This window comes from Erythrolamprus reginae, unplaced genomic scaffold (genome assembly GCF_031021105.1).
Source record: "Erythrolamprus reginae isolate rEryReg1 unplaced genomic scaffold, rEryReg1.hap1 H_30, whole genome shotgun sequence".
In the NCBI taxonomy this organism is placed as follows: Eukaryota; Metazoa; Chordata; class Lepidosauria; order Squamata; family Dipsadidae; genus Erythrolamprus; species Erythrolamprus reginae.
In genome coordinates, this window is record NW_027248485.1 from 164,109 (window position 1) to 191,150 (window position 27,042).

The 27,042-nt window shown below is 46.2% G+C and overlaps 2 protein-coding genes across 2 annotated transcripts in view; both read left to right on the top strand.

The window, feature by feature from the left end:
• The first annotated feature begins 378 nt into the window (after positions 1-378).
• Positions 379-24,690, top strand: LOC139155579 (uncharacterized). The gene is made up of 24 exons (XM_070730770.1): positions 379-417; positions 1,004-1,069; positions 1,840-1,902; positions 2,222-2,281; positions 2,602-2,664; positions 2,985-3,044; positions 3,644-3,706; positions 4,031-4,090; positions 4,436-4,498; positions 4,823-4,882; positions 6,156-6,333; positions 6,480-6,619; positions 11,339-11,530; positions 11,627-11,749; positions 12,023-12,160; positions 12,343-12,425; positions 14,852-14,917; positions 16,694-16,803; positions 18,318-18,548; positions 19,055-21,699; positions 23,699-23,890; positions 23,983-24,105; positions 24,282-24,485; positions 24,608-24,690. Exons 1-13 carry the CDS (start codon positions 379-381, stop codon positions 11,366-11,368), a joined length of 945 nt encoding a protein of 314 aa, XP_070586871.1. The 3' UTR covers positions 11,369-11,530; positions 11,627-11,749; positions 12,023-12,160; positions 12,343-12,425; positions 14,852-14,917; positions 16,694-16,803; positions 18,318-18,548; positions 19,055-21,699; positions 23,699-23,890; positions 23,983-24,105; positions 24,282-24,485; positions 24,608-24,690.
• Positions 24,606-27,042, top strand: part of LOC139155586 (fumarylacetoacetase-like) — a 34,693-nt gene continuing 32,256 nt past the window's right edge. The window contains exons 1-2 of the mRNA XM_070730778.1: positions 24,606-24,690; positions 26,961-27,003. The gene's annotated coding sequence lies outside the window, so the exon portion shown is untranslated. The remainder of the gene's footprint in view (positions 24,691-26,960; positions 27,004-27,042) is intronic.

A 27,042-nucleotide genomic window follows, 5' to 3' on the forward strand; every position in this document is an offset into this window, starting at 1 on the left:
GGCCCGCCAACCTACATTGGTTAACTGACGGGACTTGGAGAAGACCAATTCTGTGGGATCTTATTGGTCTCTGGGAGGTATGCGGCAGGAGATGGTTTATATATATGTGTGGGGTGTACACTCACATACATACACACACAAAAACCTATGAAGAACTGGTAAAGAAGTAAAGGGAAGACTAGTAGAGATTTATTTCAAGCTATTTGGCTCTCGTCAGCTAGTCGTAGCCTTTAAGGACTCAAACCTGGGGTGCTTGCCTTTTTACGCAGTGCTTAACATGGCTAGCTGATGAGAACTAAATAGTCCCTTTATTTCAAATAGTCTGCCTTTATTTCTTTATCGATTTTTGTAAGTTTAAAACTATGGTCTGTAGCCTGGATGTCCCCTGAAGTGGGACAGAAAGGCAAAAAGGAAGCAGTATGCTCCCTCCCATATTTAGGTATATCAGGTGGATCAACAGAAAACACACATACACACACACACAAACACAAACAAATACTTTAGGAGACCCTGAGTTCTGGTCTCATCTCTTTTTTTGGAGGGGGTCCTGTCATCCCAGGTAAGTGAGTCCTAGGAAGATGCGGGCCAGGAGAAGTCACTTCTGAAATAAAGGAAACTGTAGGGATTCAACATTGACCTGAAAGACACGCCCTCTCCCTAAGGGATGACATTCAAATGTTCCCCTACCAATTCTGTGGGCGTGGCTTGGTGGTGGGGTCATGTGACTGAGTGAGTGTGGCCAAAAATGGAGGAATTTGGAGGCAATATTCCGACTGTGTAAACTGCTTAGAGAGGGCTGTAAAGCACTGTGAATTGGTATATAGGTGCTCTTCCTTCCTTCCTTCCTTCCTTCCTTTCCTTCTTCTCTTGTCCTCCATCCCTCCCTCCCTTCCTTCATTCCTTTCTTCCATCCTTTGGATTCGGGTAGGGTAAAGGTTAATGTTAAAGTTAGTCCAAATGCTTTTGCTGTAACTGATCATTTTTGTAACCCCCATGCAAATAGGAGAAGCATGAGAGACAAAAATGCTGGACCTGCTGCTTCCCCTGGTTCAGGAGGAGGAAGACTCAGGTATTATTATCTTGGAATTCCAGATTTCTTCAAGTTGCCTAGGTTGGGAAACACCCGGTCTGGGGATTGAAGAGAGAATCCCTGCCCCTCCCTCAGCCATCTGTAGGCTGATCTTAACCTCTTCATTATCTAGGAGTTGCAAATTCCCAGGCCTTATCTGCCAACCTGATCTGGAGCTGAGTATAGGGGTATTTTAAAATGTGCAATCCCAGGCCACCTGGACATGGAAGCTTCTTTGGGGAGAAACTTGCCCTGAAATGGTTTTTTTTTTTCAATTTAATGCTACACGCAGAGCCATATCTGAAGGAACGTAAGCTGTTTAGTTTAGTTTAGTTTTATTGGATTTATATGCCACCCCTCTCCGAAAACTCGGGGCGGCTAACAACAATCATAAACAATGTACAATAAAATCCAATACTAAAAGCAAATTGCCCCAAATCAGCTCCAGCATCCATGAGCGCATTGGCCAGCTGATTTTCGGCTCCCACAGAGGCTCTGGGGGGGCATTTTTGGCTTCCGGAAGGCCTCTGGGGGAGTGTGGGAGAGCATTTTTGCCCTCTCCAAGCTCCGGGAAGCCTCTGGAGCCTGGAGAGGGAGAAAAACGGACCTTCCTTCCTTCCCTTCCCTTCCTCTCTTGTTGTTCCTTCTTCCCTCCCTCCTTCCCTCCCTCCCTCCCTCCCTTCCTTTGGGTTCGGGTAGAGTAAAGGTTAGTGTTAGAGTCCAAGTGCTATTGCTGTAACTGATCGTTTTTCTTATCCCCATGCAAATAGGAGAAGCATCAAACAAATTTTTGGACCTCCTGTTTCCCCTGGATCAAGAGGAGGAAGACTCAGGTATTATTATCTTGGAATTCCTGAAGAAAATCTGGGAGTTTCCAGATCATGACTTGGGAAACACAATCTGGGGCAGTGTTTCGAACCTTGGCAACTTGAAAATATCTGGACATTTGCCCTCCCCAGGCTCCGGGAAGCCTCTGGAGCCTGGGGAGGGTGAAAAACGGACCTACCTTCCTTCCTTCCTTCCCTTCCTCTCTTGTTGTTCCTTCTTCCCTCCTTCCCTCCCTTTCTTTGGGTTTGGGTAGAGTAAAGGTTAGTGTTAGAGTCCAAGTGCTATTGCTGTAACTGATTCTTTTTCTTATCCATAAGGAAATAGGAGAAGCGTCACACGAATGTTTTGAGATGCTGTTTCCCCTGGCTGAGAACGAAGACTCAGGTATTATTATCTTGGAATTCCTTTAGAAAATCTGGGAGTTTCCAGATCATGACTTGGGAAACACAATCTGGGGCAGTGTTTCGAACCTTGGCAACTTGAAAATATCTGGACATTTGCCCTCTCCAGGCTCCGGGAAGCCTCTGGACCCTGGAGAGGGAGAAAAACGGACCTTCCTTCCTTCCTTCCCTTCCCTTCCCCTCTTGTTGTTCCTTCTTCCCTCCCTCCCTTCCTTCCTTTGGGTTCGGGTAGAGTAAAGGTTAGTGTTAGAGTCCAAGTGCTATTGCTGTAACTGATCGTTTTTCTTATCCCCATGCAAATAGGAGAAGCATCAAACAAATTTTTGGACCTGCTGCTTCCCATGGATCAAGAGGAGGAAGACTCAGGTATTATTATCTTGGAATTCCTGAAGAAAATCTGGGAGTTTCCAGATCACGACTTGGGAAACACAATCTGGGGCAGTGTTTCGAACCTTGGCAACTTGAAAATATCTGGACATTTGCCCTCTCCAGGCTCCGGGAAGCCTCTGGAGCCTGGGGAGGGTGAAAAACGGACCTACCTTCCTTCCTTCCCTTCCCTTCCTCTCTTGTTGTTCCTTCTTCCCTCCTTCCCTCCCTTTCTTTGGGTTTGGGTAGAGTAAAGGTTAGTGTTAGAGTCCAAGTGCTATTGCTGTAACTGATTCTTTTTCTTATCCCCATGCAAATAGGAGAAGCGTCACACGAATGTTTTGAGATGCTGTTTCCCCTGGCTGAGAAGGAAGACTCAGGTATTATTATCTTGGAATTCCTTTAGAAAATCTGGGAGTTTCCAGATCATGACTTGGGAAACACAATCTGGGGCAGTGTTTCGAACCTTGGCAACTTGAAAATATCTGGACATTTGCCCTCTCCAGGCTCCGGGAAGCCTCAGGAGCCTTGGGAGGGTGAAAAACGTAAGCTGTTTAGTTTAGTTTAGTTTTATTGGATTTATATGCAGCCCCTCTCTGAAAACTCGGGGCGGCTAACAACAATAATAAACAATGTACAATTAAATCCAATACTAAAAGCAAATTGCCCCAACTCAGCTCCAGCATCCATGAGCGCATTGGCCAGCTGATTTTCGGCTCCCACAGAGGCTCTGGGGGGGCATTTTTGGCTTCCTGGGGGAGTGTGGGAGAGCATTTTTGCCCTCTCCAGGCTCCGGGAAGCCTCTGGAGCCTGGAGAGGGAGAAAAACGGACCTTCCTTCCTTCCCTTCCCTTCCTCTCTTGTTGTTCCTTCTTCCCTCCCTCCCTCCCTTCCTTTGGGTTCGGGTATAGTAAAGGTTAGTGTTAGAGTCCAAGTGCTATTGCTGCAACTGATCATTTTTCTTATCCCCATGCAAATAGGAGAAGCGTCAAACAAATTTTTGGACCTGCTGCTTCCCATGGATCAAGAGGAGGAAGACTCAGGTATTATTATCTTGGAATTCCTGAAGAAAATCTGGGAGTTTCCAGATCACGACTTGGGAAACACAATCTGGGGCAGTGTTTCGAACCTTGGCAACTTGAAAATATCTGGACATTTGCCCTCTCCAGGCTCCGGGAAGCCTCTGGAGCCTGTGGAGGGTGAAAAACGGACCTTCCTTCCTTCCTTCCCTTCCCTTCCTCTCTTGTTGTTCCTTCTTCCCTCCCTCCCTCCCTCCCTTCCTTTGGGTTCAGATAGAGTAAAGGTTAGTATTAGAGTCCAAGTGCTATTGCTGTAACTGATCCTTTTTCTTATCCCCATGCAAATAGGAGAAGCGTCAAACAAATTTGTTGAGGTGCTGTTTCCCATGGAGGAGAAGGAAGACTCAGGTATTATTATCTTGTAATTCCTGAAGAAAATCTGGGAGTTTCCAGATCACGACTTGGGAAACACAATCTGGGGCAGTGTTTCGAACCTTGGTAACTTGAAAATATCTGGACATTTGCCCTCTCCAGGCTCCGGGAAGCCTCTGGAGCCTGGGGATTGTGAAAAACGGACTACCTTCCTTCTTTTTTCCTTCCTTTTTTCCTTCCTTCCTTCCTTCCCTTCCTCTCTTGTCCTCCCTCCCTCCCTTCCTCCCTTTCTTCCTTTGGGTTCGGGTAGAGTAAAGGTTAGTGTTAGAGTCCAAGTGCTATTGCTGTAACTGATCCTTTTTCTTATCCCCATGCAAATAGGAGAAGCGTCACCGAAATTATTTTACCTGCTGCTTCCCATGGATAAGGAGAAGGAGGACTCGGGTATTATTATCTTGGAATTCCTGAAGAAAATCTGGGAGTTTCCAGATCATGACTTGGGAAACACAATCTGGGGCAGTGTTTCGAACCTTGGCAACTTGAAAATATCTGGACGTTTGCCCTCTCCAGGCTCCGGGAAGCCTCTGGAGCCTGTGGAGGGTGAAAAACGGACCTTCCTTCCTTCCCTTCCCTTCCTCTCTTGTTGTTCCTTCTTCCCTCCCTCCCTCCCTCCCTCCCTTCCTTTGGGTTCAGGTAGAGTAAAGGTTAGTATTAGAGTCCAAGTGCTATTGCTGTAACTGATCCTTTTTCTTATCCCCATGCAAATAGGAGAAGCGTCAAACAAATTTGTTGAGGTGCTGTTTCCCATGGAGGAGAAGGAAGACTCAGGTATTATTATCTTGTAATTCCTGAAGAAAATCTGGGAGTTTCCAGATCACGACTTGGGAAACACAATCTGGGGCAGTGTTTCGAACCTTGGTAACTTGAAAATATCTGGACATTTGCCCTCTCCAGGCTCCGGGAAGCCTGGGGAGGGTGAAAAACGGGCCTATAGGGCCCACCAGAAGTGGGGAAACAGGCTGTTTTTGGCCTCCAGAGGGCCTCTGAGGGGCAGGGGAGGCAATTTTCATCCTCCTCAGGCATTGAGTGTGTGCACACTCTTGCGGCACCCAAGGGAACAAAGGTTCGCCATCATGGGTATAGCACCTCCAAACTGCAGTCCAACCCATTACAATTAACCGGATGTTTTTCTTGAGGCCTGCTTCCCCTGCTACTGTGGTGCCACTCTCTGTCTACGGAGGGCAGGCACACGGCCCTGATTCGAGATTTGGCTTCTGCGCATGCATAGGGATCTAAATTTCGCGAGGGGACATGCGCACTCACAAAATATTGCCGGCTTGCCAATCTTGCAAGATATTGGTAGTTTGCTCAAAATTGCCAAAATTTCACCCGCCAGTGCATCCTTTTACGAGATATTGCTTCCTGCGTATATGCAGAAGCCAAATCGTGCTCTGACGCATGCACCCACTGTACGCACAGCTTTTATTTCATTCCTAGTGGTTTTTCACACATTATTTGCTTTTACATTGATTCCTATGGGAAAAATTGCTTCTACTTACAAACTTTTCTAATTAAGAACCTGAAGTTCTTAAGTAGAGGTACCACTGTATTCTTCCTGTGTGTGCTGCTTTTATATATACACACACACAAACACACAAACCAGCGGTGAAATGCTCCTGGGTCACGCGTGTCTGTCAGTCATCGGAGAGCCGGTCACGAAGGGAGCATGAGGCTCTGCCCACCCACCTGGATGCATCCCCTTTGGGTTCTTTTACCCTCTGCACATGTGCAAAGCATTCTGCGCATGCGCAGAGGGTAAAAGAACCCAAATGGCGGCATCTGGGTGAGTGGGCGGAGCCTCACACTCCCTTTGCAACTGATTCGCCGACGACCGGGAGTATTTCAAAATACAAACACACACACACACACACATAACATTTTATGTTATGAGTGTCCTCCTTACACTTTTTTGGGTTTTTTAGCGGAGAAATAAAGAGGATCAGATGAAAGTCATCTTCATCTGTGAAAGTGAGCAACTTCAAAACACACACAAACAACCTTTTATGTTATGAGTGTCCTCCTTACACTTCTTATTTTTTAGGAGAAAGATGACGAAATTGAGGATAAAGTAGAGGAAGAGGTGAAAGATGCGGAATTTGAGAAAGTGGAGGAAGACGTAAAATATGAGGAACTTGAGGAGAAAGTGGAGGAACTTGAGGAGAAAGTGGAGGAAGAGGAGAAAGTGGAGGAAGAAGAGAAACTCCCCTTCGTCCTTAATTGTGAGTAACTTCCCTCCCCCCCCAACCCCCCTCCCCCCGATTTGTATACTGGAAGGAATTCCTTGCATGTCTAATATTACTTGGCCAATTAAGGTATCTAATTCAATTCAATTCAATCTTTTCCCCCTTCCCTCCCCATCCTTAAGGTGATAGTTTGTACTGGATAGAAGATGCGGATAGTTCTGCGGTCAAGAAGTCAACATCTCGGTACAGGCAGGGCCTTTACAGCAACCGAAAGTCCTTCTCTCAGCAGCTGGAGAATGCAGCAAGAAAAGCAGCTATCAAGGTAAGAGGAAAAAGGAAACCCACCAGACTATAGCGCTCCATCTGGGGAACCGTCAAGAAACGACAATGCAGATGGAATGTGGCTTTCAGGCCAAACATTTCCTTCCTCATTTATACCTCTGAAACGAGCATCTAATGCTTTCTTGCAACAAAGCAGCCTGTTTTCCAAAAGTCCTTGACCTCAGAAGAATGAGGTTGCTCCCATGAACCAAGAAGAGCATCACCTGCATCTCCAAATAATGTTTGTTCCACCTTTCTTTGCCATCCGTGTCCATCGAGCCATCGAGAGACTCCCTGGCAGGATGACTTCTGGCATCCCTGATCCCCCTTCAAAAGGAAGGTCCTGGAGCTTCCAGAGGGTTGGCTGGATGTATCCATACTCTTCTGTGGGGAAAAGAGACAGAAAAACCTCATTGAAATGTGAAGAAATGCCTGGAAGCATCTGTTCAAGCCATTCAAGATCGACAGAAGTCTATGGTAGAGTTCCATACTCCCTACATTGAGATGATAGTCATCGAAGGATGATGGGAAGTGAGGGATCTCCTCTTCCTTTTTCCACCCATCGAGCACTGAAATGGCTTCTCCTCTTGCCCGTCTGGCTGCTCTTCCTCAGGCGTTTGAGGTCCCAATGGAGCTGGGCATGAATTCCCTTCCAGGTCACATCCAATTCCTTGCAAGGAGTTCAGATATGGCTCTGAATAATTTGCATCAACTCCCTGATAAAAATAAAGAAAAGACCATCAAAATGCAAGAATGAGAGATCCGTCTGTGTAAACGGTGTGTTTGTGGCATTGGGTTCCTGGATGAAGGAGAGGGTTGCTCTAGATCAGAGGTCCCCAACCTTTTTTGCACCAGGGACCGGCATTAAGCTAGACCAGTTTTCCATGGCCCGGTGGGGGGGGGGGGGGGGCGCTTTGGTCATATGGGGGTGGGGTTCATTTCCTTCATTTCCTCTTTCTCTCATTCCCTCTTTCTATCCTTTCTATCTCTCACTCTTTCCTTCTCTCCCTCCCTTTCTCTCTCTTTCCTTTCTCTCATTCCCTCTTTCTATCCTTTCTATCTCTCACTCTTTCCTTCTCTCCCTCCCTTTCTCTCTCTTTCCTTTCTCTCATTCCCTCTTTCTATCCTTTCTATCTCTCACTCTTTCCTTCTCTCTCTCCCTTTCTCTCTCTTTCCTTTCTCTCATTCCCTCTTTCTATCCTTTCTATCTCTCACTCTTTCCTTCTCTCCCTCCCTTTCTCTCTCTTTCCTTTCTCTCATTCCCTCTTTCTATCCTTTCTATCTCTCACTCTTTCCTTCTCTCTCTCCCTTTCTCTCTCTTTCCTTTCTCTCATTCCCTCTTTCTATCCTTTCTATCTCTCACTCTTTCCTTCTCTCCCTCCCTTTCTCTCTCTTTCCTTTCTCTCATTCCCTCTTTCTATCCTTTCTATCTCTCACTCTTTCCTTCTCTCTCTCCCTTTCTCTCTCTTTCCTTTCTCTCATTCCCTCTTTCTATCCTTTCTATCTCTCACTCTTTCCTTCTCTCCCTCCCTCTCTCTCTCTTTCCTTTCTCTCATTCCCTCTTTCTATCCTTTCTATCTCTCACTCTTTCCTTCTCTCCCTCCCTTTCTCTCTCTTTCCTTTCTCTCATTCCCTCTTTCTATCCTTTCTATCTCTCACTCTTTCCTTCTCTCTCTCCCTTTCTCTCTCTTTCCTTTCTCTCATTCCCTCTTACTCTCTATCCTTTCTATCTCTCACTCCTTTCTCTCCCTCCCTTTCTCTCTCTTTCCTTTCTCTCATTCACTCTTTGTCTCCTGGGGCTGCCTGCGCCTGCCCTGCACCCCCCACCGCGGAGGGAAAGCATTTGGTATCGGCACCGCCAACCCCCCCTCCACGAGCAGCAAAAGCCTAAGCGGCGGGGTGCGCCCTTTGCATTTCGGCATTGGCGCTCTCCCCTCCACGAGCAGCAAAAGCCTCAGCGATGGAGCAGAAAGGCAAATGACGCGATCAGTCGCTGAGGCTTTTGCTGCTCCTGGAGGAGAGAGCGCCAATGCCGAAATGCAAAGGGCGCACCCCGCCGCTTAGGCTTTTGCTGCTCCTGGAGGGGGGGAGGATTTAATCCTCCCCGCCCCCCCGGCAGCCAAACCTCGCTGAGGCTTTGGAGTTCGGGCGATCCGACGGAGTTCCCGCTCCCACCAACGCTCTGCAGCCGCGCCAGAGCCACCGCCACGAGAAAGCTTTCCAAGACCCATCAACGTCCCGCTGGAAGCTGCCCTCCCGCCAGCCGCGCCGCCCCGGAGCCCCGAAGGCTCGCAGCAGAGGGAGGCAAAGCGGCGCGCGGCAGCCACAACAAGCCCGCACTTGTTGCGCGATGGGAGCGCGAGGACGACCGCAGGCGCGACCCGGGCAGCCTTTCGACCGGACTCGCTTTCGCCGCGCCCGGATAGCGGCGGCGTCTCCTGGGGCTGCCTGCGCCTGCCCTGCACCCCCCACCGCGGAGGGAAAGCATTGCCGAAATGCACCCCGCCGCTTAGGCTTTTGCTGCTCCTGGAGGGGGGGAGGATTTAATCCTCCCCGCCCCCCCGGCAGCCAAAGCTAGCTGTCAGCGGCGCCGCGGACCGGCTGAAAAACCCCAACGGCCCGGTCCCGGTCCGCGGACCGGCGGTTGGGGACCTCTGCTCTAGATGACCATGAAGGTGCCTTTCACAGCTTACATTCTGTGATTCTCTGAATATCTGTAATACAGGTAATCCTTGATTTATGACCAGTCATTTAGAAACAGTTGAAAATCATGACAAACCTGGAAAATGCAACTTAGAAGCAGGCCATTACGGTGTCCCTGCAGTCGTGCGATTGCAATCCAGGCCCTTTACAGCTGGCTCCCCTTGACCACAGCTGCAGCATCCCAGAGTTACATGGTGATCATCTGCAATCTTCTCAGGGGCTTCCAACAGAAAATCAATGGGGAAGCCAATGGGGGAGGCTGCAAGTCAGGGTCAGGTGACGTCTCACTCTTTCTTTTCTAATTAAAAATCAGAATATATTGGAATATTGGAATTAGCAATTTAGAAAAATTAGAAAAGGAAAATTATATTTAAAAAATTCCTTTTTAAATTCATCTAATAGTGTAATGAGGAGTCCTAGCCAACCTTTCCCGAATCTCGTAAGAGCTGTGAGACAAGTGAGCCTTGTGTGTGTGTGTGGGGTGGTGGTGTCGGAAAACGATCTTTGGATCGAAATCAGACATTCAGACATTCATCCTCTCCCACCCGCTGCAGACCGAGAGAAGCAGAGTCTCTTCTGGTCTCCTCCTTGATAATTGCCCTGGAGATGCTCGGAGGTCCTTCCTGCCCCCTTATCTCTGGGATCCCATCCTGGGGGTCCTGAGGAGCCTCCCATCTTTCCCAGCCATCATGGGATAAAGTGGGAAAGGAGCCCCAAAGGAAAGGAATCCCTGACTGGAGACCCCCATTTTGTACAAGGAAGGTCCATGGTTGGGGAGAGGAGCTAAGGGATCCAGTTGGGCCCAAGCGGAGGCTCCTTCCCTCCGCAGAATACTGGAATAGTGCAACTGAAAAGAGGTTGAGACCCTGGAAGAAAAAGTCCAGAGAAGAGCCACTGAGGGGACCAAAGGCCTGGAGGCTGAAGCATACGAAGAGCGGCTGCAGGTTTTGGGCATGGCTAGTCTGGAGAAAAGAAGAATTAGGGGTGAGGTCCTGGCAGCACTCCAGTATTTGAGGGGCTGCCATCCAGAAGAGGGGACACGTTATTCTCCAGGGTCCCAGAGGGCAGCACAAGGAACGATGGATGGGAACTAAGGACTGAGAGAAGCCACCTGGAATGAAGGAGAAATTATCCTCACAGCGAGGACAGTTAGCCAGTGGAACCGCTTGCCTTCAAGATTCCCTTGTCTGAGGGGGGGGGATAGCAGGGGGCTGGGCTAGAAGACCTCCGAGGTCCCTTCCAGCTCTAGTATAACCTGCTCCATTCAAGAGGCCTCAGGCACAACCCCTCCCCCATTGTCTGGGCTGCTCCCTCAGGAAGACCCAAATCATCCACAGATAACGACCCCTAAGGATTCCAGGAGTTGGTACATTCCAACGACTTTCTGCCTGTGTAGAATCCCCCTGTCCAAATGGCTCAGTCCGAAGAGGCCACTGAGGGAAGCAAGAAAAGCTCTCAACTAATAATAAAACCCCAAACCCCAGAACAGAATAATAGGATAGGATCTAGGATAGGATAAATAGAACAGAATAGAGGAAAGAGGAAATAGAATAGAATAGGATAGGATAGAAAAAACTAGGATAGGATAGCTTGGCATTGCATGTATGCCATAGCACAGGATATAGGAGAAAATGTAGAATAGAATATGATATAATAACTTTATTATAACTTTCAGTGTACACTAATCAGCATAGATTAAAACAAAATTTTGTTGCATACAGTTCTGAAAGGGTGGCCCCCTCCAATATTCATTACACAAACATGACTAAATAAATAAATATTATACATCTACCCTTATACTCACCTATATTCTATGACACAGAGAAACCACACAATATAGTTTGGATCAATACGTGTATGTGGCGATTAAAATGATTCCTGGGGTTGCCAGAGGGAGGAGTTGTAGTAGCAACACTGAAGTTATACACACAAACACAAGAAATATTTTTCAATTGAAAAAAAGTTCGATGATTCTAGTAAAAACCCACTAATTTCTCTCTGATCCTGGAATTTACAGCACGACCCCCCAGACGAGCTCTCTGAATGAGCAGCTCCTGGCAAAAGCCGCCCAGCTTGCCCAGGAGAACTCCGAACTCTGCAGAGAGCTGCAGGCAGAAGAGAGGAGGGGAGCAATTCTCGGACAGCAAGGCTGACTTGGGCAAAGGGGCAAAAGTCAATAACGGAGAAAGTAAAGCTCAGAAACTGCCAGGTATTTTTAGGTAGCTTTAAAAAATTTGAAACAAGTTGCATTGTTTGAATGAAAACCTGATTGGGCTAATTTTGCTCTTGTCTTTCTCTTTTGCAGAATTGGTCATCATCAGATAAAGTTGAATGTTGAGAGGGACAAATATCGAAGCCTCCTCTGCAGAGTTCTGGAGCAAACTGGCCGGAGTCAGGAGAACCTGAAAATAAATCAACAACTGGAGAAGTGAGAAATATTTATAGATGAATTCCGACATTCTTTCAAATCCTTCCTCCCTCCCTCCCTCTCTCATTCTCTCCATCCATATCTATCTATCTATCTATCTATCTATCTATCTATCTATCTATCTATCTATCTATCTATCTATCTATCTACCTACCTACCTATCTATCTATCTATCTATCTATCTATATCTTCTATCTATCTATCTATCTATCTATCTATCTATCTATCAATCATGAGAGGGCTAATTTCTGTCTCTTCTTCATAATTTACAAGAATTCCCATCTGCTAGAGGACATGGTGGCCGAAAGGGTGGACCTGAACAGGACTCTGGAGGAAAAGCAAAACACCAACGCCCAGCTCAGGGAGCAGAAGGCCTCCATGCTGTGGAGCCCTCAGAGTTCTGAGGGGGAGGTGAGGAACCCTCAGATGACAGCCCTGACTGAGGGGGCACAGGATGTCCCTCATTTCCTCCCATGTAGTCTGAAAGGGGGGAACCCTCGGTGGGGGTGGGGGTGGGGTGAAGATATGGAGGGCAGAAGTCTCTGGACAGCCTCCCCCTCCCGGCTGCTCTCACATCTTGGTCTCTCTTTCAGATGGAGCTCCCACTGAGGAAACACGGAGGAGACCCGGAAGACACAAGAAGAGCTCCCGAGCCTCTATCTGCCTGGAGCTTCCAGTAGGTGCCTCCTCCTCCCCCATTTCCCCTCCCCCCTTCCCCTTCCACTCCTCCTCTCTCCCCATCCCTATCTCTCCCCTGCCTCTCTCTCCCTCTCCCTTCCTAAAAACTTCCCCCACCTCTCCCTTCCCCTCCCCTTCCCTTCCTGATACCCCCTCCCCCTCTCTTTCCCTCCCCCCTTCCCCCTTCCTCTCAGGTTCCCTCTCCCTCTGCTCTCCCTTCTTCCTTCCCGATTCCTCTCCCTCTCCCTCTCCCTCTCCACACCCTCATCCCTCCCCTGCCTTTCCCCTCCCCTGCCCCCTTCCTTCCCTCCCTCTTCCCCTTCCTTCCCCTTTCACCCCTTTCTCTTCCCCTACCCTCCTCCCCCTTCCCCCTCTCTACTCCTTTCCGTCCTCCAGCATTCCCCCTCCTCTCCCTTCCCCCCTCCCTTCCCCTTCATTCTCGCCTCCCTCTATTCTCCAAAGCACCTGAGGGCAGGGCAGGAAGCAATGGGTGGAAACTAATCAAGGAGAGAAGCATCTTGCAACGGAGGAGAAAATTCCTGACAGTTAGAACAATTGATCAGTAGACGGGCTTGACTCCAGAAGTCGTGAATGCTCCGATACTGGACGTTTTTAAGAAGATGTTGGATAACCATTTGTCTGAAGTAGGGTAGGGTCTTCTCCCCAAGCAGAGGGTTGGACTAGAAAATCTCCATGGTCCCTTCCAACTCTGTTATTATTATTCGTTATCTTCCTTGAGTGATGAATATCTTGCTATAAGCCAAATTCCTAAATTTTTGTTTTTTGATCTGTAATTCTGTTTTCCCAGTTAAGTCTTTTACCAGGTTTTTTGGAAAGATTTTTAGTTTATATTTTTATCTTGACTTTATTGATTTTAAATCCCTTTTCCAAATTTTTTAATTTCTTTTAATAATTGTGTCATTATAAAATGTTTTACAGTTGGCACCTGCCACCAGCTAGACTTGCTAAAATGTACCTCAATCTGTCACTTCTATGTTGGAAGTGCAGGGAAAAACCAGGCACATATTACAACGGAGAATCAGTAGATAGACTCACACAACATGAAGCGTTGCAGAAATTTAAGGTTATGGCTCTGTGCAACGTTTTCCTATTAGAATTCTCCTCCTCTGCTTTCCCCCTTTCTTTTGTTCTTCTCCTTCCCCTGCTTCCTCCTCCCGCTCTCCTCCTCCATCCTTCCATCCCTTCCTCTCTTGTCCTTCCTTCCTTCCTCCCTCCCCTTCCTCTCCATTCTTTCCTTCATTCCTTCCTCTCGTGCCCTTCCTTCCTTCCATCCTTTCCTCTTGTCCTTCCTTCTTTTCTTCATTCCTTCCCTTCTTCTTTTGTCTTTCCTCCCTTCCTTCCTTCCCTCCCTCCCTCCCCTTCCTCGCCCTCCCTTCCTTCCTTCCTTATTTCTTCTCTTGCCCTTCCTTCCCTTCCTCTCTTGTCCTTCCTTCCTCCCTTCCCCCCCTCCCTCCCTCCCCTTCCTCTCCATTCCTTCCTTCCCTTTCTCTCTTGTCCTCCCTTCCTTCCCTTCCTCTCTTGTCCTTCCTATCTTCCTTCCTTCCTTCCCTCCCTCTCTTGTCCTCCCTTCCTTCCCTTCCTCTCTTGTCCTTCCTATCTTCCTTCCTTCCTTTCTTCCCTCCCTGTCTTGTCCTTCCTTCCCTTCCTCTCTTGTCCTTCCTTCTTTCCTTCCTTCCTCCCTTCCCTCCCTCCCTCCCCTTCCTCTCCATTCCTTCCTCCCTTCCCTTCCTCTCTTGTCTTTCCTTCCTTCCCTTCCTCTCTTGTCCTTCCTATCTTCCTTTCTTCTTTCCTTCCTTCCTTCCTTTCTTTCCTTCCTCTCTTGTCCTTCCTTCCCTTCTTCTCTTGTCCTTCTTTCCTTCCATCCTCCCTCCCTCCCTTGTCCTCCCTCACTTCCTTCCTTCCTTCCCTTACTCTCTTGTTCTTCCTTCCTTCCTCCCTTCTTTCCCTTCCTCTCTTGTCCTTCCTTCCTTCCCTCCCTTCCTCTCTTGCCTTTCCTTCCTTCCTTCCCTTCCTCTCTTGTCCTTCGTATCTTCCTTTCTTCTTTCCTTCCTTTCTTCCTTCCTTCCCTTCTTCTCTTGTCCTTCTTTCCTTCCTTCCTTCCTTCCATCCTTCCTTCCCTTCTTCTCTTGTCCTTCTTTCCTTCCATCCTCCCTCCCTCCCTTGTCCTCCCTCACTTCCTTCCTTCCTTCCTTCCCTTCCTCTCTTGTTCTTCCTTCCTTCCTTCCTTCCTTCCTTATTTCCTTCCTTCCGTCTTTCCCTTCCTCTCTTTGTCCTCCCTCCCTCCCTCCCTCTCTTCCTTCCTCCCTTCCTTCCTTTGGGTTCGGGTAGGGTAAAGGTTAGTGTTAGAGTTAGTCTAAGTGCTATTGCTGTAACTGATCATTTTTGTAACCCCCATGCAAATAGGAGAAGGATCACAGACCAAAACGCTGGACCTGCTGCTTCCCTTGGTTCAGGAGGAGGAAGACTCAGGTATTATTATCTTGGACTCCCTGAAGAAAATTTGGGAGTTTCCAGATCATGACTTGGAAAACACAGTCTGGGGCAGTGTTTCCCAACTTTGGCAACTTGAAGATATCTGGACTTAAACTCCCATTATTCGCTGGCTGGGGAATTCTGGGAGTTGAAGTCCAGATATCTTCAAGTTGCCAAGTTTGGGAAACACTGGTCTGGGGGATGGAAGAGAGAATCCCTGCCCCTCCCTCAGCCATCTGTAGGCTGATCTTAGCCTCTTCATTATCTAGGAGTTGAAAATTCCCAGGCCTTATCTGCCAACCTGATCTGGAGCTGAGTATAGGGGTATTTTAAAATGTGCAATCCCAGGCCACCTGGACATGGAAGCTTCTTTGGGGAGAAACTTGCCCTGAAATGGTTTTTTTTTTCAATTTAATGCTACTGATATATAGTATAACGCAGTGATGGCACGCAGAGCCATATCTGAAGGCACATAAGCTGTTTAGTTTAGTTTAGTTTTATTGGATTTATATGCAGCCCCTCTCCGAAAACTCGGGGCGGCTAACAACAATCATAAACAATGTACAATAAAATCCAATACTAAAAGCAAATTGCCCCAACTCAGCTCCAGCATCCATGAGCGCAATGGCCAGCTGATTTTCGGCTCCCACAGAGGCTCTGGGGGGGCATTTTTGGCTTCCGGAAGGCCTCTGGGGGAGTGTGGGAGAGCATTTTTGCCCTCTCCAAGCTTCGGGAAGCCTCTGGAGCCTGGAGAGGGAGAAAAACGGGCCTATAGGGCCCACCAGAAGTGGGGAAACAGGCTGTTTTTGGCCTCCAGAGGGCCTCTGAGGGACAGGGGATGCAATTTTCATCCTCCATTGAATTATGTGTGGGGGCACTAGTGCCGCTGTGATAGTGTTTGTGCACAGGCTTGCAGCACCCGAGGGAAAAAAGGTTCACCATCACGGGTATAGCATCTCCAAACTGCAGTCTAAGCCATTACAATTAACCGGATGTTTTTCTTCAGGCCGGCTTCCCCTGCTACTGGGTTGCTCGGGGTCCCACTCTCTGTCTCCAGAGGGCACACACACGGGCCTGACTCGAGATTTTGCTCCTGTGCATGCATAGGGAGCAACATTTCGCGAGGGGACGTGCACACTCACAAAATATTGCCGGTTTGCCAATCTTGCAAGATATTGGTAGTTTGCCCAAAGGTTCGCCCGCCTGCGCATCCTTTTGCGAGATTTTGCTTCCTGGGTATGTGCAGCTTTTTATTTCATTCCTAGTGGGTTTCCACAAATTATTTGCTTTTACATTGATTCCTGTGGGAAGAATTGCCTCTACTTACAAACTTTTCTAATTAAGAACCTGGTCACGAAACGAATTAAGTTCTTAAGTAGAGGTACCACTGTATTCTTCCTGTGTGCGCTGTTTTTACACACACACACACAAACAAACACACAGAGACACCAGCGGTGAAATGCTCCTGGGTCACGCGTGTCTGTCAGTCGTAAAAGAGCCGGTCGCAAAGGGAGCATGAGGCTCCGCCCACCCACCTGGATGCAGCCCCTGTGGGTTCTTTTACCCTCTGCACATGTGCAAAGCATTCTGGGCATGCGCAGAGGGTAAAAGAACCCAAATGGCAGAATCTGGGTGAGTGGGCGGAGCCTCACACTCCCTTTGCAACCAGTTCGCCAACGACCGGGAGTATTTCAAAATACAAACACACACACACACACACAAATAACATTTTATGTTATGAGTGTCCTCCTTACACTTGTTTGGTTTTTTTAGCAGAGAAATAAAGAGGAGGATCAGATGAAAGTCATCTTCATCTGTGAAAGTGAGCAACTTCCATCCCCCCCAAACCCTCCTCCGCCCGATTTGTGCACTGGACGGGATAGGTAATAGAATGCACTTCTGTGCATAAAATGTATTTATTTATTTTATTCATTCATTCATTTATTTATGTATTTGATTTTTATGCCACCCTTCTCCTTCGACTAAAGGCAGCTTGCAACATGTTAGCAATAGCACTTTTATAACAGAACCAGCACGTAATATTGCTTTTATAACAGAGCCAGCATATTGCACCCAGGCTCTATATATTTGTATAATTAGATAGTGGTTGGTTTCTTTCAGAATACATTATAGTGATAATTTTCAAAAAATACTAAACTAAAGTGAAAAATAGGCCCCAAAATGTTTTCATATTCCATTCACATTCTAGTAAAATACACTACCTGTTACTCTTGTTGTTGTTACTGCCAGTGGTAGATGTCTCTGGTTGAATTCTGGCCCAAATCAGCGTACGCAGAAAGGATGGAGGAAGTTCCTTGTACAATTCAATTAAAGAACACTGACTTTCCTAGTTATTAACAGATCTTATCAGTTGAATTCTGAAACAATACCTCTCTAAATATTCTGTTTAAGTAGTGATATGTATCTATATATGCGAGTTGTGTTTCTGGATAATTGGTAATGACTCAAAGAAGTAGTTCCCCTCCATATGGGCCACTTCAGGTTTAGAGAACTGCAAGCGAATCGCAGAGAAATTCCTGCTTTACGAACCTGAATTTGCCAGTTGAATAGTATTGACTAAGGCGAAAAGAAGAGTTAAAGGTCAACCTGTCACAGGTTTTCCTATTGCCCAACCGCACAACTGTAGGAAGAGTCTAGAGCAGTTTGCTTTCCGCTTGACAGGACTACAGTTGACAGTTGAAAAAAAAAATCAACTTTGAAACAACTGTGATCTGGATTATCAAGAATCTCCATAGACGTTTAGATGAAAGGACTGTTCCCCCCACTTATGCTACCCACTCTGCTGATAACCTAATTCTCACAATATTGCCTAATGTCAATAGAATAGAATAGAATAGAATAGAATAGAATAGAATAGAATTCTTTATTGGCCAAATGTGATTGGACACAGAAGGAATTTGTCTTTGGTGCATATGCTTTCATAAAAGAAAAGAGACATTTGTCAAGAATCATGAAGTACAAAGTTTAATTATTATCATGGGGTCAAATAAGCAATCAGGAAACAATCAATATTAATGAAAATCTTAAGATGCAAGCAACAAGGTTACAGTCATAAGTGAGAGGAGATGGGTAGTAGCAATCATGAGAAAAAGCTAATAATAACAGTAGTGCAGACTTAGTAAATAATTTGACAGTGTTGAGGGATCTTTATCCATGTAGTACGACTGCATTAATATTATTATTTATTCTTCTTCTTATCTTCCTTACTACTTCCTCTTATTGGGATGATGATGATGAAGTAGAAAAATATGACGATACTGAATTCTGTTGCTTGCAGCTTCTACACCGGGGACGAATACCTTGTCTAATCTTACTTTGCCAAATAAAGTATCTAATACAATACAATCTTCTTTTTTCTTCCCTCTCCACCCTTAAGCTTCTGTGAGATTTTACATCAGAGATGGCGACATGTCTTCCTCCGATGAAGAGGATGAGCAGCTGGAGGAAGTAAATTCAATCTTCTTTTTTCTTCCCTCTCCACCCTTAAGCTTTAGTTAAGTTTTACCTCGTAGATGACGGTGAAGATAATGAGGAAGTGGTGGAGGAAGGACAAGAAAGGAGTACAAGTAATGAGCTGGAGGAAGTAAACGACATAACAGTTGTCAGGGTAAGAGGGAAAAGGAAACCCACTTTTCTTTTTCCTCCTCCTCCCACCCAAATTCCAAGCTTTCATTTCTTTCCGAATGGGGTTCCACACATTATTTCCTTTTACATTGATTCCTGTGGGAAAACTTGCGTCTACTTACAAACTTTTCTACTTAAGAACCTGGTCACGGAACAAATTAAGTTCTTAAGTAGAGGTACCACTGTATTTACACACACACAAAAACACAAACCAGCGGTGAAAAGCTCCTGGGTCACACGAGCCTGTCTGTCATCAGAGAGCCGGTCATGAAGGGAGCGTGAGGATCCTCCCACCCACCTGTATTCATCCCTTTGAGTCCTTTTACCCTCTGCGCATGTCCAAAGCATTCTGGGCATGCGCAGAGGGTAAAAGAACCCAAATGGCGGCTTATGGGTGAGTGGGCGGAGCCGACGACCGGGAGTATTTCAGAACACACACAAACAACATTTTATGTTATGAGTGTCCTCCTTACCCTTCTTATTTTTTAGGAGAAAGATGACAACATTAAAATAGTAGAGGAAGAGATTAAAGACGAGGCATTGAAGGAAGTAGAGAACGAAGAGGAACCGGAGGATTTACAAGAAGAGCAGAAAATCCCCATTTTTTCTGAAGATGAGGGAAGCAAACAAATTTACTTTCTTTTTAACTTTGATATTGCAACATTATACTGGAACGCATAATTTTGCTTTTATTCATGTTTTTATTTATTTATTTATATTTTATTTATTTTGTCAAACATTTATAGGGTGATAATTTGTACAAATGAAACATTAGATAAGTAATGATAAAAAGTAACAAAAGAAGACAATAGGACAGGGACGGTAGGCACATTGGTGCGCTTATGAACGCCCCTTACAGACCTCTTAGAAAGGAGGAGAGGTCAATTGTAGATAGTCTAAGGTTAAAGGTTTTGAGGTTAGGAGTAGAAACCACAGAATACAATGGAAGAGAAGAGAATTTTTATTGGCCAAGTGTGATTGACACACAGAAGGAATTTGTCTTGGTGCATATGCTCTCAGCGTACATGGATAAAGTAGAGGAAGAGATTAAAGACAGGGCATTTGAGGAAGGTAAACATGAGGAACCGGAGGAGAATGTAGAAGAAGAGCAGAAAATTCCCATTTTTTCCGAAGATGAAGTAAGCAAACAAATTTACTTTCTTTTTAACTTTGATACATTATACTGCTATGCATAAATTTGCTTTTACTCAGGTTTTTATTTATTTATTTTTATTTTATTTTATTTATTTTGTCAAACAATTATAGGGTGATAATTTCTACAAATTAAACATTAGATAAGTAATGATAAAAAGTAACAAAAGAAGACAATAGGACAGGGATGGTAGGCACATTGGTGCGCTCATGCACGCCCCTTACAGACCTCTTAGAAAGGAGGAGAGGTCAATTGTAGATAGTCTAAGGTTAAAGGTTTTGAGGTTAGGAGTAGAAACCACAGAATCAGGTAGTGCATTCCAGGCGTTGATTACTCTGTTGCTGAAGTCATATTTTTTGCAGTCAAGTTTGGAGCGGTTGACATTTAGTTTTAAATCGATTTCGTGCTCTCGTGTTTTTGCGGTTGAAGGTGAAGTAGTGATGAACAGGTAGTTTTTATGTTGTGCGCTTTCCAGGGTCTCATTGGGCTAACGGTTGACTCTGTAAATAAATATTCATACATTTTGTCGAGGGATGGTATTAACTTACTTTCGCTACCGGTTCACAAGTATGAGTGCGCACACGTGCTGATTTTGCTCACATGTGCCACTTCTGTGCATGCGCAAATGCGCTATGCTCATGTGAGTGGCTTGTGCTGCATGCGCACAGCTTGCACATGTGCCTAAATAGGACAGTATAGCACTGGAGGGGGTGGACCAGCCTATCCGTAGGTCATTACTACCGGTTTGCCTGAACCGGTCCTAATGGGGTGAAAACAAATCCCTGATTTTGTGCTCTGGAAATATTGATTCCTGGTGCAGCTTGGGGTGGGTCTGTTCTCTCTCACAGGCACTGCTGACATGGTGAGTCAAAGGCTGAGCTGGATTGCCATTTTTCTTCTCACTCGGTTGGGAAAAGGTGTTTCATTTGTTCCACATGCTTATGCTTCATTGATCTTGTTCGCTGGTGAAACAAGCTTAGCTGTTCATTGCTAAGTCACCTGATTCCCAATAGGTATAAACTCCTTTTGATTATTGTTGTGTAGCCAAAGCATAATATACTCTACTCAAGGCAGATCAAATGCAGAAAACACAGTTACTGCCAACCTGCCTTCCATTGAGGGCCTGTATACCGCATGAGTAAAAAAGGGGGCCGTGAAAATATTTATGTCACATCCTGGACATAAATTGTTAAAACTTCTACCCTCAAAATGATGCTGCACAGTACTGCACACCAAGGCAACTAGACACAAGAACAGTTTTCCCCCGAACTCTGTTAAACAAATAATTCCCTCAACACTGTCAAACTATTCACTAAATCTGCACTGCTATTAATTTTCCCTTTGTTCCAATCACCCTCCCACCTATGATTGTATGACTGTAACTTGTTGCTTGTATCTTTATGATTTATATTAATATTTATATTATTTATTTAATAATTATTATTAGTAGTAGTACCCTATGGCAATCCATAACTCTTCTGTGGGGAAAAGAGACAGAAAAACCTCATTGAAATGTGAAGAAATGCCTGGAAGCATCTGTTCAAGCCATTCAAGATCGACAGAAGTCTATGGTAGAGTTCCATACTCCCTACATTGAGATGATAGTCATCGAAGGATGATGGGAAGTGAGGGATCTCCTCTTCCTTTTTCCACCCATCGAGCACTGAAATGGCTTCTCCTCTTGCCCGTCTGGCTGCTCTTCCTCAGGCGTTTGAGGTCCCAATGGAGCTGGGCATGAATTCCCTTCCAGGTCACATCCAATTCCTTGCAAGGAGTTCAGATATGGCTCTGAATAATTTGCATCAACTCCCTGATAAAAATAAAGAAAAGACCATCAAAATGCAAGAATGAGAGATCCGTCTGTGTAAACGGTGTATTTGTGGCATTGGGTTCCTGGATGAAGGAGAGGGTTGGACTAGATGACCATGAAGGTGCCTTTCACAGCTTACATTCTGTGATTCTCTGAATATTTGTAATACAGGTAATCCTTGATTTATGACCAGTCATTTAGAAACAGTTGAAAATCATGACAAACCTGGAAAACGCAACTTAGAAGCAGGCCATTACGGTGTCCCTGCAGTCGTGCGATTGCAATCCAGGCCCTTTACAGCTGGCTCCCCTTGACCACAGCTGCAGCATCCCAGGGTTACATGGTGATCATCTGCAATCTTCTCAGGGGCTTCCAACAGAAAATCAATGGGGAAGCCAATGGGGGAGGCTGCAAGTCAGGGTCAGGTGACGTCTCACTCTTTCTTTTCTAATTAAAAATCAGAATATATTGGAATATTGGAATTAGCAATTTAGAAAAATTAGAAAAGGAAAATTATATTTAAAAAATTCCTTTTTAAATTCATCTAATAATGTAATGAGGAGTCCTAGCCAACCTTTCCCGAATCTCGTAAGAGCAGTGAGACAAGTGAGCCTTGTGTGTGGGGTGTGTGTGTGTGTGTGTGTGTGTCGGAAAACCATCTTGATCGAAATCAGACATTCAGACATTCATCCTCTCCCACCCGCTGCAGACCGAGAGAAGCAGAGTCTCTTCTGGTCTGCTCCTAGATAATTGCCCTGGAGATGCTCGGAGGTCCTTCCTGCCCCCTTATCTCTGGGATCCCATCCTGGGGGTCCTGAGGAGCCTCCCATCTTTCCCAGCCATCATGGGATAAAGTGGGAAAGGAGCCCCAAAGGAAAGGAATCCCTGACTGGAGACCCCCATTTTGGACAAGGAAGGTCCATGGTTGGGGAGAGGAGCTAAGGGATCCAGTAGGGCCCAAGCAGAGGCTCCTTCCCCCCGCAGAATACTGGAATAGTGCAACTGAAAAGAGGTTGAGACCCTGGAAGAAAAAGTCCAGAGAAGAGCCACTGAGGGGACCAAAGGCCTGGAGGCTGAAGCATACGAAGAGCGGCTGCAGGTTTTGGGCATGGCTAGTCTGGAGAAAAGAAGAATTAGGGGTGATGTCCTGGCAGCACTCCAGTATTTGAGGGGCTGCCATCCAGAAGAGGGGACACGTTATTCTCCAGGGTCCCAGAGGGCAGCACAAGGAACGATGGATGGGAACTAAGGACTGAGAGAAGCCACCTGGAATGAAGGAGAAATTATCCTCACAGCGAGGACAGTTAGCCAGTGGAACCGCTTGCCTTCAAGATTCCCTTGTCTGAGGGGGGGGGATAGCAGGGGGCTGGGCTAGAAGACCTCCGAGGTCCCTTCCAGCTCTAGTATAACCTGCTCCATTCAAGAGGCCTCAGGCACAACCCCTCCCCCATTGTCTGGGCTGCTCCCTCAGGAAGACCCAAATTATCCACAGATAACGACCCCTAAGGATTCCAGGAGTTGGTACATTCCAACGACTTTGTGCCTGTGTAGAATCCCCCTGTCCAAATGGCTCAGTCCGAAGAGGCCACTGAGGGAAGCAAGAAAAGCTCTCAACTAATAATAAAACCCCAAACCCCAGAACAGAATAATAGGATAGGATCTAGGATAGGATAAATAGAACAGAATAGAGGAAAGAGGAAATAGAATAGAATAGGATAGGATAGAAAAAACTAGGATAGGATAGCTTGGCATTGCATGTATGCCATAGCACAGAATATAGGAGAAAATGTAGAATAGAATATGATATAACTTTATTGTAACTTTCAATGTACACTAATCAGCATAGATTAAAACAACATTTTGTTGCATACAGTTCTGAAAGGGTGGCCCCCTCCAATATTCATTACACAAACATGACTAAATAAATAAATATTATACATATACCCTTATACTCACCGATATTCTATGACACAGAGAAACCACACAATATAGTTTGGATCAATACGTGTATGTGGCGATTAAAATGATTCCTGGGGTTGCCAGAGGGAGGAGTTGTAGTAGCAACACTCAAGTTATACACACAAACACAAGAAATATTTTTCAATTGAAAAAAAGTTTGATGATTCTAGTAAAAAACCCACTAATTTCTCTCTGATCCTGGAATTTACAGCACGACCCCCCAGACGAGCTCTCCGAATGAGCAGCTCGTGGCAAAAGCCGCCCAGCTTGCCCAGGAGAACTCCGAACTCTGCAGGGAGCTGCAGGCGGAAGAGAGGAGGGGAGCAATTCTCGGACAGCAAGGCTGACTTGGGCAAAGGGGCAAAAGTCAATAACGGAGAAAGTAAAGCTCAGAAACTGCCAGGTATTTTTAGGTAGCTTTAATTTGAAACAAGTTGCATTGTTTGAATGAAAACCTGATTGGGCTAATTTTGCTCTTGTCTTTCTCTTTTGCAGAATTGGTCATCATCAGATAAAGTTGAATGTTGAGAGGGACAAATATCGAAGCCTCCTCTGCAGAGTTCTGGAGCAAACTGGCCGGAGTCAGGAGAACCTGAAAATAAATCAACAACTGGAGAAGTGAGAAATATTTATAGATGAATTCCGACATTCTTTCAAATCCTTCCTTCCTCCCTCCCTCTCTCATTCTCTCCATCTCTATCTATCTATCTATCTATCTATCTATCTATCTATCTATCTATCTATCTATCTATAATGAGAGAGCTAATTTTTGTCCCTTCTTCATAATTTACAAGAATTCCCGTCTGCTAGAGGACATGGTGGCCGAAAGGGTGGAGCTGAAGAGGATTCTGGAGGAAGAGCGAAACACCAACGCCCAGCTCAGGGAGCAGAAGGCCTCCATGCTGCGGAGCTTCAGAGTCCTGAAGGGGAGGGGAGGAACCCTCAGATGACAGCCCTGACTGAGGGGGCACAGGATGTCCCTCATTTCCTCCCATGTAGTCTGAAAGGGGGGAACCCTCGGTGGGGGTGGGGGGTGGGGGGTGGGTGAAGATATGGAGGGCAGAAGTCTCTGGACAGCCTCCCTCTCCCGGCTGCTCTCACATCTTGGTCTCTCTTTCAGATGAAGCTCCCACTGAGGAAACACGGAGGAGACCCGGAAGACACAAGAAGAGCTCCAGAGCCTCCATTTGCCTGGAGCTTCCAGTAGGTGCCTCCTCCTCCCCCATTTCCCCTTCCCCTTCCACTCCTCCTCTCTCCCCATCCCTATCCCTCCCCTACCCCTCCCTTCCCTCTCCCTTCCTCCAAACTTCCCCCACCCCTCCCCTTCCCTTCCTGCTACCCCCTCCCCCTCTCTTTCCCACCCTCTGAGGTTCCCTCCCCCTCTGCTCTCCCTTCTTCCTTCCCCATTCCTCTCCCTCCCCCTCTCCACACAATTATCCCTCCCCTCCCCTTCCTCTTCCCCTCCCTTCCCCTTTCTCTTGCCCTCCCCTCATCCCCCTCCCCCTCCCTTCCCCCTCCCCCCTTCCCCTTCATTCTCCCCTCCCTCTATTCTCCAAAGCACCTGAGGCAGGGCAGGAAGCAATGGGTGGAAACTAATCAAGGAGAGAAGCATCTTGCAACGGAGGAGAAAATTCCTGACAGTTAGAACAATTGATCAGTAGAAGGGCTTGACTCCAGAAGTCGTGAATGCTCCAATACTGGACGTTTTTAAGAAGATGTTGGATAACCATTTGTCTGAAGTAGGGTAGGGTCTTCTCCCCAAGCAGAGGGTTGGACTAGAAAGTCTCCATGGTCCCTTCCAACTCTGTTATTATTATTCGTTATCTTCCTTGAGTGATGAATATCTTGCTATAAGCCAAATTCCTAAATTTTTGTTTTTTGTTGTGATCTGTAATTCTGTTTTCCCAGTTAAGTCTTTTACCAGATTTTTTGGTAAGATTTTAGTTTATATTTTTGTCTTGACTTTATTAATTTTAAATCCCTTTTCCAATTTGTTTTATTTTTTTTAATAACTGTGTACCGGATTCATTATAAAATGTTTTACAGTTGGCACCTGCCACCAGCTAGACTTGCTAAAATGTACCTCAATCTGTCACTTCTATGTTGGAAGTGCAGGGAAAAACCAGGCATATATTACAACGGAGAGTCAGTAGATGGACACACACAACATGAAGCGTTGCAAAAATTTAAGGTTATGGCTCTGTGCAACGTTTTCCTATTAGAATTCTCCTCCTCTGCTTTCCCCCTTTCTTTTGTTCTTCTCCTTCCCCTGCTTCCTTCTCCTGCTCTCCTCCTCCTTCCTTCCATCCCTTCCTCTCTTGTCCTTCCTTCCTTCCCTCCCTCCCCTTCCTCTCCATTCTTTCCTTCATTCCCTCCTCTCGTGCCCTTCCTTCCATCCCTTCCTCTCTTGTCCTTCCTTCTTTCCTTCCTTCCTTCCCATCCTCTCTTGTCCTTCCTTCCTTCCCTCCTCCCACCCCTTCCTCTCCATTCTTTCCTTCATTTCTTCCTCTCGTGCTCTTCCTTCCTTCCATCTCTTCCTCTCTTGTCCTTCCTTCTTTCCTTCCTTCCATCCCTTCCTCTCTTGTCCTTCCTTCTTTCCTTCATTCCTTCCCTTCTTTTGTCTTTCCTCCCTCCCTTCCCTCCCTCCCCTTCCTCTCCATATCTTCCTTCCTTCCTTCCTTCCTTCCTTCCTTCCTTCCTTCCTTCCTTATTTCTTCTCTTGCCCTTCCTTCCCTTCCTCTCTTGTCCTTCTTTCCTGTATTCCTTCCTTCCTTCCCTCCCTCCTTCCCTTCCTCTCTTGTCCTTCCTTCTTTCCTTCCTCTCTTCCCTCCCTCTCCTTCCTATCCATTCCTTCCTTTCTTCCCTTTCTCTCTTGTCCTTCCTTCCCTCTCTTGTCCTTCCTTCTTTCCTCCCTCCCTCCCTTCCTTCCCTTCTTCTCTTGTCCTTCTTTCCTCCCTCCCTTCTCCTCCCTCCCTCTCTTCCTTCCTTCCCTCTCTTGTCCTTCTTTCCTCTCTCCCTTCCCCCTCCCTCCCTTGTCTTCCCCCCCTTCCTTCCTCTCTTGTGCTTCCTTCCTTCCTTCCTTCCTTCCTTCCTTCCTTCCTTCCTTCCTTCCTTCCTTCCTTCAGGTTCAGGTAGGGTAAAGGTTAGTGTTAGAGTTAGTCTAAGTGCTATTGCTGTAACTGATCATTTTTGTAACTCCCATGGAAATAGGAGAAGCATCACAGACCAAAACGCTGGACCTGCTGCTTCCCCTGGTTGAGGAGGAGGAAGACTCAAGTATTATTATTTATCTTGGACTTCCTGAAGAAAATTTGGGAGTTTCCAGATCATGAGTTGGAAAACAGTCTGGGGCAGTGTTTTTCAACCTTGGCAATAAATAATCAAACAAACAAACAAATTTCAAAATACAAACACATACACATAACATTTTATGTTATGAGTGTCCTCCTTACACTTCTTTTTTTTTTTAACAGAAAGATAAAAAGGAGCAGAAGAAAGTCACCTTCGTCTTTGATAGTGAGTAACTTCCCTCCCCCCCAAACCCCCTCCACCCCG

Coding starts and splice junctions, on each gene's coding strand:
- LOC139155579 (XM_070730770.1), top strand. CDS start 379: ATGTCCCCTGAAGTGGGACAGAAAGGCAAAAAGGAAGCA. Junction 3,707..4,030: donor TCAAGAGGAGGAAGACTCAG/GTATTATTATCT, acceptor CCATGCAAATAG/GAGAAGCGTCAAACAAATTT. Junction 4,499..4,822: donor TAAGGAGAAGGAGGACTCGG/GTATTATTATCT, acceptor CCATGCAAATAG/GAGAAGCGTCAAACAAATTT.